The 13,393-nt window shown below is 39.1% G+C and overlaps 1 protein-coding gene across 1 annotated transcript in view; it reads right to left on the reverse strand.

The window, feature by feature from the left end:
* Window positions 1-7,412: 7,412 nt before the first annotated feature.
* TSPAN7 (tetraspanin 7) overlaps window positions 7,413-13,393 on the reverse strand; it is a 152,016-nt gene continuing 146,035 nt past the window's right edge. Inside the window, exons 7-8 of the mRNA XM_081222003.1 lie at window positions 8,631-8,703; window positions 7,413-8,368 (exon numbers count right to left, since the gene is read on the reverse strand). Of these exons, the coding sequence (XP_081078129.1) occupies window positions 8,635-8,703 (69 nt within the window). The 3' untranslated portion in view covers window positions 7,413-8,368; window positions 8,631-8,634. The remainder of the gene's footprint in view (window positions 8,369-8,630; window positions 8,704-13,393) is intronic.

The raw sequence follows: 13,393 nt of genomic DNA on the forward strand, positions 1-13,393 counted from the left end.
TTGATTTACAATGTTTTGTAATATTAATTTTTATTTGACTACAACTGGGTCATATCATGTAAGTTTTGATATCTAGCATTCTCTCAATTGTTTATATTTAAATAGTCTCTATTCAGTTTGGTTTTTTGTTTGTTTGGTTCTTTTTATCCATACCACACAGCATGTGGAACTTCCCTGACCAGGGATTGAACCCGTGCCCCATGAAGTGGAAGCGTGGAGTCTTAACCACTGGACCATCGATGAAGTCCTAGAAAAAGTCTTATATTTACCCAGGTAGTTGTCATTTCTGGTGCTCTTTATTATTTTGAATAGATACATATTTCCATCTAGTTTCATTTTTCTTTTGCCTAAAGGACCTCTCTTAACATTTCTTACAGTGTGGGTCTACTGGTGGTGAATTCTCTCAGATTTTTTTATATCTGATAATGTCTTTATTTCCCTGTGCCTTGAAAGATATTTTTGCTGAGTAAAGAATTCTAGGTTATTTGTTTGTTTTTTTCCTTTCAGTACTTTAAAGATGTTTTTCCATTGTTGGCTTAACAAAAATATCATACACTATGTGGCTTAAATACAAACACTTATTTCTCACAGTTCTTGAGGCTGGGATGTCCAAGATAAAGGTACCACCTGATTCATTGTCTGGTGAGTATCTGCCCCACTTTCTGCTTCATGGACAGCCATGTTTTCACTGCAACCTCACATGGTTGAAAGGGCTAGGGAGCTCTCTGAGGTTTCTTTTATAAGGGCACAATCCCATTCATGAGGGCTTCACCCTTATGACCTAATCACCTCCTAATACCATCACCTTGGAGGTAGGATTTCAACATAAGAATTTTGGAGGGACATAAACATTTGGTCATTTGCAGCTGTCTTCTTACTTTACATTTTTCTTTCCAAACAGAAGTCATCCTTATCTTTGTTTTCTGTGCATCACCTCTTTTTCCTCTGGTGACTTAAAATTTTTTCTTTTTATCACTGATTTTATACAATTTGCCTATGATATGTTCCTTAAAGTAGTTTTCTTCATGTTTTTTGTACTTGGGGTTTGTTAAGCTTCTTGGATCTGTCAGTTTATAGTTTTCAACAAACTTGGGCAATTGTGTACTTATAGGAATACAAAAATATCCAGTACTTGCCTCAGTAGTGGGGAATAATTTGCCTTAGGAGGCTCTGATCCCCCCAACAAATCTTAAAAAAAGACTTAAGGTTATTAAATGGTTTTGAAGTAACTGAACTATGTCTCAGACCCTTTTGAGTACTCTGCCCAATACCCTGTGAAATTGTGAGTTTTTCTAGACTTGCTGATGTGTATAGGCACTATCCCTGTACCTATGTGAGCCCCAAGTACTGTTTCACTGTAACATTTAGGGTGTCTCTTCCACCAGTCTCTGGTAGTTTTCCCACATACATGCACCAATCCCTATTCTACTGAATATTTAAGGGAGTTCCTCTGTGATCTCTGGAGTTCTCTGTGCAGCTCTCCTCTCCAGTACTCTGTCCTGTAAACTCTAGCTGCTTTGGTCTCCCTGGACACTGAGGTTTGTCTGCTCAACTCAGGGATTCTGCCTCAGGATGTTTCCTCTCCCTATATCACAACCTGGAAATGCTCTCAAGTCGGTAAGCTGAGGGAACCACAATGCTCACCTTCTTTGTTTCCTGTCTCTCAGGGATTACTATTCTTCTGTGTCTGATTTCAGTGTCTTCAAAACTGTTGTTTCATATATTTTGCCTGGTGTTTGGTTATTTTAGGCAGGAGGGTAAATCTGGCCCATTGTACTCCAATTTTGCTAAAATTGATAGTTCATTTTCTGTACCTATTAAATAATTTCTTCCCTGTTAATCCTTCCCTGGTAGAGGACGTGTTTCAATATTATTTTGTTGTATTTTATTTATTGTTTCCATTATTCCTAATTCTACAAATTTATAATTCGTGTAGTCTGCATTTTGGTTCATGCTTTCAAAATTGCATGAATTTCTTCCTCAGGCAGTAACTCATGTAAAAAGGTAAAAATATTTAAATCTAAGAGATGATGTTCACTTTAGAAATGTGATCTTCCATATATTTTGCTGACAATGGTGTGTATGTGTGGCATCCCATAGACGCTGTGTGGATGTTGATGGGATTGCCCTCTGGTTGGTGAGGTCTGACTTGACTCCAAACCGTCTTAATTCCAACGAAACCTCAAAGTACTAGGTGGTCATTGGACTGACCAATCATTGAGCTATAAGATAGCAAAGTAATTTTGAGAGTCTTTAGAAACATCTATCCATCCTTATCATTTTGTAGATGAGGAAAAAGAATTGTTAAGCATTTAAGAGGCTACACAAGTCTCCTAGGAAATTCTGAGGCCTAAGCTGAGACTTAGTCTCTGGACTCCCATCCTGGCAATGTTTCCACATGGCTCTTCTCACTAAATATGTCCATGTTAGTGCAGTGGTAATATTAGCATTTATCAGGCCTTTCTGAGACACCGTTATCGTTGACTGGCATTTAATTTACCCTACTTATTTTAAAATTAATTTTTATTGGACTATAGTTGATTTATAATGTTAGTTTCTGCTGTACAGCAAAGTGAATCAGTTATACATACACATATACCCACTGTAATTGTTTAATTCCATGCACCTGCTAGGGTTGACAGTGGAGATCTTCATTAATTTGGGCCAGTGTTTTTGTTTGTTTGTTTGTTTTTAAACATCTTTATTGGAGTATAATTGCTTTACAATGGTGTGTTAGTTTCTGCTTTATAACAAAGTGAATCAGTTATACATGTTCCCATATCTCTTCCCTCTTGCGTCTTCCTCCCTCCCACCCTCCCTATCCCACCCCTCTAGGTGGTCACAAAGCACTGAGCTGATCTCCCTGTGCCATGTAGCTGCTTCCCACTAGCTATTTTACGTTTTGTAGTGTATATATGTCCATGCCACTCCCTCACTTTGTCACAGCTTACCCTTCCCCCTCCCCATATCCTCAAGTCCATTCTCCAGTAGGTCTGTGTCTTTATTCCCGTCTACCCCTAGGTTCTTCATGACTTTTTTTCTTTTAGATTCTTTTCCCATATAGGTCATCACAGAGTATTGAGAAGAGTTCCCTGTGCTATACAGTAGGTCCTTATTAGTTATCTATTTTATATATTGTAGTGTGTATATGTCAATCCCAATCTCCCAATTTATCCCTCCTCCCCCCTTCCCCTTTGGTAACCATAAGTTTGTTTTCTACATCTCTATTTCTATTTTGTAAATAAGTTCACTTGTACCATTTTTTTTAGATTTCACATATAAGCAATATCATATGATATTTGTCTGACTTACCTCAGTATGACAATCTCTAGGTCCATCCATGTTGTTGCAAATGGCATTATTTCGTTCTTTTTTATGGCTGAGTAATATTCCATTGTATATATGTACCACATCTTCTTTATCCATTCATCCATTGAAGGACATTTAGGTTGCTTCCATGTCTTAGCTATTGTAAGTACTGCTGCAATGAACATTGGGGTGCATGTATCTTTTTGAAGTATGGTTTTCTCTGGATATATGCCCAGGAGTAGGATTGCTGGTAGTTCTATTATACTGTTCTCTGGAGTGGCTGTACCAATTTACATTCCCACCAACAGTGTAGGAGGGTTTCCTTTTCTCCACACTCTCTCCAGCATTTATTGTTTGTAGATATTTTGATGATGGCCATTCTGATTGGTGTGAGGTGATACCTCATTGTAGTTTTGATTTACATTTCTCTCATTTACCCTACTTCTTAATGTCACCGTACTTCTTGCTTATTAGCAATTTAAACTTCAGGGACTGGGATGGGTATGTCCAGTCTGAAAGTAGAAGAATGAGGCACTTCCTGATACCAAGGTAGAGTAGTCTAGAAAACTACTTTCACCAAGTAGTAACTGGTAAAAAATGAGTTTGGAATATTTCACAGGAATTTAATTTGGGAACTAGAAGTTCTCATGATACATTTTCTTTTCACCTTTTATTTCAAAAGTTCTATTGAGACTTAAAATACATAAAGTGTAAAAAAAAATTTAAGGCAGCTTGAAATTTTACTATTTATATAATCTTTTGAAATGAAATGCTATTATGTTAAAGGAAGTGGGTAGCTATAGAATCCCTTGTAATTATCTCCAAGTGGATTGGCTACTCTACGTTTACCCGTTGATCACGTGTGCACTGGTAGACAAGCAATGGTTATTTCCATGATTAATTTGTATGAAATGGTACTCATGTATGGAGTAGAAATTCTAGCTTTGCAATGTAGGCACATATTCTGGCTTTTCAGCTGTCGTGGACACTGGGTTTGGAAGATCACGACTCTTAGAAGTCTTAGTACCTTCATCTATTAAATGAAAAGAATCCCTACCCTCTCAAGGTACTGGCTTAGATTTCTTGCTCGTTATTATGAGCAGGCATGCTTGTCCTGTAACCAAAAGCTCAGTGTAGCCTACTTCTTGAGCAAGGAAGTAGAACTTCACACACACCTTCAGCTAACTCAGCTCCACTTGTTCTGTTAAAGCAACTTGGGAACCATGGAGAATGTAACATATGGGAACTTAAAAAAATAGAGTCCAGAAAAAACATAAAGAAGAAGATCCTTTACATTGGTCTTAGCAACGAATTTTTGGATATGAAACCAAAAGCACACATAAAGCAAAAATAAACAAGTGGGACTACATTAAAATAAAAAGCTTCTGCACAACAATAGTCACCAAAATGAGAAGGCAACCTACAGAGTGGGAGAAAATATTTGCAAACTATATATAAGGCATTAATGTCCAAAATATTGATATATAAGGAACTCCTACAACTCTATAGCAAATAAAATCCAATTAAAAAATGGGCAGAGAATGTGAATAGGCATTTTTCCAAAGACGTACAAATGGCCAACAGGTACTTGAGAGAGTGCTCACCATCACTAATTATTAGGGAAATGCATATCAAAACCACAGTGAGTTATCACCTCACACCTGTTAGAACAGCTATTATCAAAGAAACGAGAGAACACACACAGGATGTGGAGAAGAGGGAACCCTTGTGCACTGTTGGTGGGAACGTAAATTGGTGCAGCCACTATGGAAAACAGTATGAAGGTTCCTCAAAAAAACTAAAAATAGAGTTACCATATGATCCAGCAATCCCACTCCTGGGTATATATCTGAAGGAAACATAAACACTAATTCAAAAAGATACATGCACCCCAATGTTCATAGCAGCATTACTTAATTGCTACGGTATGGAAGCAAACCTAAGTGTCCATCAACAGATAATTGATTAAAGAAGATGTGGTCCATATATACAATGGAATATTATTCACCCATGAGAAAAAAAGAAATCCTGCCATTTGTAACAACATGGATAGACCTGAGTGCACTATGCTATGTAAAATAAGTCAGAGAAAGATATACTGTATGATCCCACATATATGTAGAATATAAAAAAAAAACGCAGAGAAACAGAGTAGAATGGTGGTTACCAGTGGCTGGGAGGTGGGGGAAATGGGGAGATATCAAAGGGTTAACAACATCCAGTTATGAGATGCACAAGTTCTGGGGATCAGAACTATAGTTCAGCATGATGAGTATAGTTAACAGTACTGTATTATATACTTGAAAGTTGCTAAGAGAGAAGATCTTAAATGTTCTCACCACAAAAAAGAAATGGTAATTGAGGTGATGGAGGTGTTAACTAATCCTACTATGGTAATCATTTTGCAATGTATCAGTGGATCAAGTCATCACCTTGTACACCTCAAGCCTACACAATATTATATCAAATATCTTGGTAAAGCTGGAAAAAAAGAATTGACTGTATGTGAAAAGTCAAATGACAGGCTGAGAGAAAATATTTGTAATAAATACATCCAAGTAAGGATTTGCATCACAAATACATAAAGAATTCCTACAAGTCAGTTAAGATAACTGAATTTTTAAAAACACACAAGACTTGAACACCTCATAAAAGAGGCTATTGGGACTTCCCTGGCAGTCCAATAATTAAGACTCTATGCTTCCACTGCAGGGGGCACAGGTTCGATCCAGGGGGTCAGGGAACTAAGATCCCCCATTCCTCGTGGTGCAGCCAAAACAAAAAAAAGGAGGAGGACATCAAGGTGGTCAATGATAAACTGAGTGTTCGGTATCACTAATCGTAATGTGAAGGCAAATTGAGATACCACCGTGCACACCAAATTGCTAAAATGTAAGTCTGAGAATAACAAGTGTTGGTCAGGATGTGGAACAACTGGAACTTTTCTACACTGTGGTGGGAGTATGAATTAGTATACGACTTTGGAATAATGTTCGGCAGTACCGTCTAAAGCTAAATATACCTTATTTCTGAGCAAGGTTGAAATGTCAATATTTTATAGTTTTAAAGTCAAATCAACCTTAGTCACAATGTTTCACACTGAAATTATATAATGGTGAGATCTGAATTCAAGTTAGAAAAGTGTATAGATTTCTTGTTTACCAAAGTATAACAATATTTATTAGTATACTACTGAATGCATAGTTTGCAAAAAGGTGAACCATGGGTGGGGCTCTATGTAGGATTTTACAGAAAAGCCTCATTTTATTATATAATAGAAATTTAAATGAAACTTTGAAAAGTTTTGGGCTACATATGTTTCCATAGAAGAGATCTACTTAACTCTCTAAAAATGCTGACCTTTTGACGAGGCAGTATCTGAAGGTGTGGGTCAGTAGCCTTCATAAGCCTTTTAGGGTTTACCTCATGCAGAGTTCAGGCTAATAAATGCATATAGTTAAACACCATCTCCATCCTAATTACAGAGAAGAGGGAGCTTTTTAATCCACTTATTTGGGAACAGATCAATAAATGCTTTTACTAGTTTTTAAGGATGGTTCATTAAGAAGGAAAAAATAGATTGCAGATAATATATTACTGCACCTATTGCTAAAATGCTCTTTAAATCAAGCGTAAGGATTTCATACTTTAGTACAAGCCAGGGCATTGAGACAACTGAATGGTATGATGTCATCTCTTCTCTAGACAGAGTTTATTCAATCCAGAGAAGAAGGAAGGAAGGGTAGAATACATGCTCGTTAGGAACAATAAAAGGAAGAATACATGCTCATTTCCTTTTTTAAAAATGACATCCAGACTTAAAACTCTGAAATCTTCCTCTAGCCTGAAATATGAAGGGTCTATGTTTGCAGCCAACAGTACATCCTGTTTATGATAAGTGATTCAAGTTCCTGGAATGTCCATTAAAAAAAATCTAACCCTTCAATTTTTACACTGCCCCATGCTATTTCAGTGGAGTGGGAGCTTGTATGGGGGAATGTGTCATTGTGTAAGGTGGTCCACCTCCAATCCCCTGTGGAAAAAGATGGAATATAGAAATGTGTTTAAAAACTTAACCAAAGAACAAAACCAGAACATAGCAACTTGTAATGACTATTTATTAACACATGTATCACAAACGTTCACAATATCAATGCATTCTTGTTGGCATGCGAGACAGAGGAATTGTTTTTTAGGATCTTTTAAAAATATTTTGACTATTGTTCCCCCTTCACACTCATTTTTAAATTGATTTGATGAGGTCCTCGATGTCTATAATGTCAACGCAAAGAAAAAAATATAGAAAGAAGTAACAATTAGCAGTTAATTGGGGAAAAACAGAAGTAATATTATTTCCTTCACAGGAAGCAACAATACAGCTTTGTAACAGGATTATACAGGTGCACTAAACTGTCTATAAGTTCCCAGGCATGTAACAGTAAGAAGCAAGGATGCCAACCAAAGCTCGACAATTTCCTTCGTGCGTGACACGTGCCTTTTTCTCCTCACGGACAATTACCAATGTATCCCTTTACATGTCCTAGGCAGCCTGAAGAAGGTAGGAAAGAGCCTTAGTAAAAGGGAAAACCCAACCAAAGGACATTAAGCCAAAAGAACAGATAGCTATCTGCTTATCTACATCTAGGGGGGTGCGGCATTTATCAATCATGATCAAGGGCTAACAGGAGCCTCCCACACTACATGCAGGGCCCTGCAGGGCCAGTGATGGTATGGAGAACCAGTCACCTACAATGAGCTGCAGTTGGACCAAGTACAGATGGAGGAGGTGGCACACACAGAGCCTTGGGTGGGGTCCCCTAGGACTTAGATGCAGGGAACCTGGCTACACTCTGGCACAACAGGGCTTCACAAGATGGAATGCTACGCATGATGCAGGCTCAAAGGTGGAGCAGAGACTGTGTGGGAGTGTCAGTTGCACGGGGTGAGGGTGTTAGGACAGGTGTATTATGTACTGTGCTCTAACATTCTTTGGAAGTCTTTCAAAGATTGCTGCAGTTCCTTTCGAAAACAGGTCTCTTCTTCCATCATTCTTGAAAGACTAAGAGAAATTAAAACATGTGAGTGACTCACCATTAATAAGGCCTTAAAATAAGGTAACAAGCTGAAGAGAGCGTTCTGACGTTTTCCAGAGCAGTGATCACATCTCCTCCCCAGCACCACAGAAATGAGGCTTCGGCATGTGGCCAAGTGCCACTGAGATCAAAGAGTGAAGTGGCCAGGCAGCACTCTTGTCCCTTTGAAGGGGAGTATGTACCCCAAAGGGAGAATCCTAGATTTAACCTCCCCCCACCATCACTCACCTTCTTACACCATCTCATACTGGTTGGCCGTGATGAACCGGGACAGACAGCAGGCCAGCAGCATGCCAATCAGCTGTTGACAGAAGGAAAAAGAGAACGAGGCTCTGAAGTCACTGAGCTAACACATTTCTAACACACCCCCCTCCGATGTAATTTTTAACAACTGAGGGCTTTTGTACATGAATGGGGAAAAGGCGCTAGGGAAAACGATCAAACCTGATTTCAGTAGTGGGATCTAAGACTTAGGGAGTCTAAGTGCTAGTGGAGGTCAGCTGGAGGTTCTCCAACTGACCATAAGGTTCCAAGTCTAGCTCACTCTGGCCGTTAAAAACAACTTTTGACATGTAAGTGGTAGTAAAACGTGTTCATGTGTTCTGAGAGTAATGAAAAAAATTAAGTACCACAGAATTAGCAAGATAGTAACAAAATGCCAGAATTCAAAACCATAAGCGCATGCATTGGGAAGCTATCTCAACATAGGATGATACCCCAGCCATACCCGGCTGACAGGACAATAGTTCTTTCCTTGAGACAATGGGACGCTAATCCTTGACTGGGTGAGTTTGTCAGTGAAGTAAGTCATGGCTTGTGAGAAGTGGGGCGGAGGGGGACTTTAATTTCTCTTTGTCTCTAAACCATGTATATATTTTAGGCCCAAATGGGCCCATCTACACCCAAGGTCTATCCCTTGGTTTTTCAGGGGCCCCAGCACAACCATTATCTGGGTACCTCCACCTCCTCAGAAGACCGCAGTCTTCTGCCCACTTTGTGCATTGACTTAACCTGTAACACAGGTGGATCTGGTAAAAAGCTGTTGTAACACTAGGAAGACATCCTTAAGCACAGATGCTTAAGGATCTGCTCATAGGAAACCAAAATTCCCATTCCTGCTGGAGGATCAGCACTCTTTGGACAGGACCCTGATTGTGCACTGGAGTGTAGAGGGCTGCAGCTTCTCTTGGCCATGTGGGGTCCCTTCTCCTTAAGCAATTGGCCACGTTTAATTGGTTCAGAGGTGGCAATGACCTTCAGAGATAATCTAGTACAGTGTCAAATGTGGCCCCAGGACCAGCAGAATCAGCATCATCTGGGACCTCGTTAGAAACACATTCTCAGGCCCCACCCCAAACCTGCTGAATCAGACACTCTTGGGGCTGGGGTCCAGCTATTGGTGTTTTAACAAGCCTTCCAGGTGAGAGAACCACTCATCCAGTCCATCTGGTCTCCCTTATCTTATAGGTGACACGTTGGGTCCCACTGTTGGTCAAGGCAACACCTCAACTCTGGTCTAGCTCTCCGCTCAATCCTGCAAGTTCCAACCTGCCTCCCTTTCTTGGTGAAGTACCAGAGTCTTCCTTTTTCAAATGGAAATCGTGCTGTGAAATCTGCAAACTATAACTTCTGTCAGGTAAGGAAAATCACCCTACTGGACTTACCCTATCTCCTACCAAGGCTCTGGCCACCATCATTTTGTGCCACAAAATACGTAGTATCGTGCACGTACCACCAAGTGGCCAGAGGAACCATGGCTGTAACCTCCAGAATATTATGCCAAATGAGAAACTAAAATCCTTGTGAGTGCAAGGAGTTTGAACCTTATAGCTTGTCTCTTTTCATTAGAACTACCGTTTTTTAGGACCAACATACACCAGATCACACTTGATATGCTCAAAATTCAGATGCCAGCCAAAACCTAAGTATTAGAGGCACATAGCACAATCAGGAATATCGAGTTATTTAATCCTTACTACATGCCTGGGCAGTATTACCATCCCAACTGTCCACAGAAGAAAATGGGTTCAGCAGAGGTTAAAGAATCTCCTCCAAACCATACAGGTAACCCACACAGAGTTTAAGGCTCCACCCTCTTCTAGCCAAGGATAGCGCCTTTTCCAGCCTGTGCTCCCACCCTGGGGCCTAGACCCCTTTCCTCTCCAGAATAACTCCTCTGCCTCACGCCACCAAGGGTTCCTTCCTGCCTTACATTGCAGACTTCAGGGAGAGGACCGTCAGTGGGCATCTCTTTATTTGATCTCAAGTTCCTAGACCCTCCTTTCTTTGTAAAGCTTAGTGCTTTAGGTTTTTCTCGTTGACCTCGTGTGTTTTAGCACTTAACAGTAGCCAGCATTCCATTTCACAGTTTGCAATGCTCCTGGCCCCCATGGCAATTCATGAGCCACACAGCCAGAAAATTCTGCAGTACACTTCAATATTTCTTGCACCTGAGATGTCTGCTTTCAAGGGAATATAGCATGTCCCTCCACCTTTTTTTCCTCAAACAGAAACAACATCATCCTTAAGCACCAGACAAACTTTCTCACAGAAATAATAACTTTTAAAAATATAAGTAAAAATAAAAGCTATTTGCTTTCAAACTAACTATGTTTTGTATTTCTAGGGCAAGAATACACCTTCTGTTTGCCCATGGGAGAAGACATTTTTTTAAATTATTTTTTAACATCACTGTGAAGTTGTTAGAGCTTAAAATTGATCAAGGGTTCATTATACAACTTACGATTGTCATTATCACTCACATTTTGATCCGTTAGGTTTTTGTTCCAACCTTATGTATACTATGAACGCAACTTATTACCGTAAATTAAAAAAAAATGACGCATCATGAAATTTTGAGTGAAGAGTTTTTTGGTGAATTTTAGGCAGATACTTTCTCTGATTGTCCAAGCAATATATATATATATATATATATATACACACATGTGTATATATATATATATATACACACACTAGTGTCTCAGAAGATGACAGTTCTTCAGAATATAGTTCTGATTCAGACAATGTGAATATTAGACCAAAAAAAGACAAAAAACCTTAGTGATTGATTCTGATATGCAAAGTGAAAATGAAACTCATGGTGCTGGAGAATGCTCCTTTGCTTCTACAGAAGAGTGGATTGAAGACAACATTTCATGGAAATTAGACTTTATAGGAGTGTCAGGTGTGACTATTGACTGTAATAATGCACAAAGTGTTAGTGAAATAACAGAATTAATCTTTGGTAACTTTCGAGTTGGTCGCTTCTCAAACGAACCTGTGTCACCAACAGAATGAAAAATCGTATAAAAAATATAAGGCTTTAAAATGGACTGATGTAACTAACAGTGACATGAAGAAGTTTCTTAGATTAATAATTTTGATGGGACAAATAAAGTCACACTGGAAAGAATATTGGTCGACTGATCCCTTACTTGAAACACCTATCTTTCCAAAGATTATGACGAGAACAAGGTTCAAACAAATAATGACATTTCTTCACTTTAACGATAACTCAGAAACTCCACTTCCTGCAGACAGAATTTCAAAAGTTAAACCTCTTCTGGATTATTTTCTACCAGAATTTCAACTGATCTATATACCTAAACAAGAGCTATCACTTGAGGAGGCAATGATAAAGTGGACAGGACGACTCAGATTCAAATCCTATAATCCCGGAAAACTTACAAGATATGGAATTTTGGTCAGGATGGTTAGCAAAAGTGAAACTGGATATATATGCAACCTTGAGATTTACACGGGTGAAGGAAAGAAACTGCAAGAAACAATATTATCAGTCCTACAACCTTATCTTGGTTCATGGCACCATATTTACCAAGACAATTATTACAACAGTGTGTCCACATCTAAAATATTGTTGAAAAGTAAAACCAGAGTTTGTGGGACTATAAGAGACAGTCTTGGTCTACCAAATCAATTAAAGGAGAAAGGTAAAACTCTACAGAGGGGAGAAATGACATTCTTACAGAAGGGAGAAGTGATTCGTCTTATATGGAAAGACAAGAGGTTAGTCCACATGGCGACACTATTCATGACGCCTCCACAGCATCTACAGGAGAGGAAGACAGGAGGACTGGCCATCAGGTAACTAAGCCCACTTGTATATTAGAGTATAATAAATATGTGAAAGGAGTTGATCGATCTGATCAATATCTGGCAAACTTCAATATCCTCTGGAAAACTCGAAAATGGTATAAGTGGGTTTCTATTTGATTAACTGTGGTGTATTCAATGCGTTTAAAATTTATTGTAGCCTTAGTGCACAGAATAAAATGTCTTACAAGCAATTTTTGTTAGCAGTAGCTAGAGAATGGGGTAACTGACCATTCTGGTGAATATAGGGGTAGTCCCGCACCTGGTCCTTCTTGTGGCGTTTCTGAAAGAGCCCCCTGCAAGGACCCACCTTGTCGAACATCAGGTAAAATAAACGAACATCTTCTAGAGGAAATGATACCCACAGGACTAAAATAAAAAATGCCGCCAGAAAGTAGAGTCTGCTCTTCCAGGGGAAAGCACAGTGAAACACGGTATATTTGTAATAGATGTTCTGTTCCCCTGCACAGAGGTGCCTGCTATACCGCCTATCACGCTCTAACGAAATATTAGAATGCTTTAGGAAGACGTGAACAAAGTTTCAGGTAAGTACATTAAGTGCAAAAAAAGTTGTTGATATTTACTCAAACGCGGGTGTTTCAATATTCGCTTACAGAACAAATCGCCGGCCACAGGCGTTAGTTTCTGCAAAAATCCCCCAGTCAATATTGTTAACATCTACTCAGAAATTGTTCCAAAAAAAGTCCTGAGCTGAGGCACATACAAGCTTTGTGAAAACAGCAGTTTACATATATTTGCTTTTATTTTAGTTAATTCTAGTGCAAGGAAAACTAGGATTTGGGATATGGTGGGTGTTTTGAATTGTTCGCAGGATTACTGACGTCAAATTTGCTACAGTGTCTCATCATATTTGAGAG

This window comes from Mesoplodon bidens (genome assembly GCF_964165515.1).
Source record: "Mesoplodon bidens genome assembly, chromosome: X".
NCBI classification, from domain to species: domain Eukaryota; kingdom Metazoa; phylum Chordata; class Mammalia; order Artiodactyla; family Ziphiidae; genus Mesoplodon; species Mesoplodon bidens.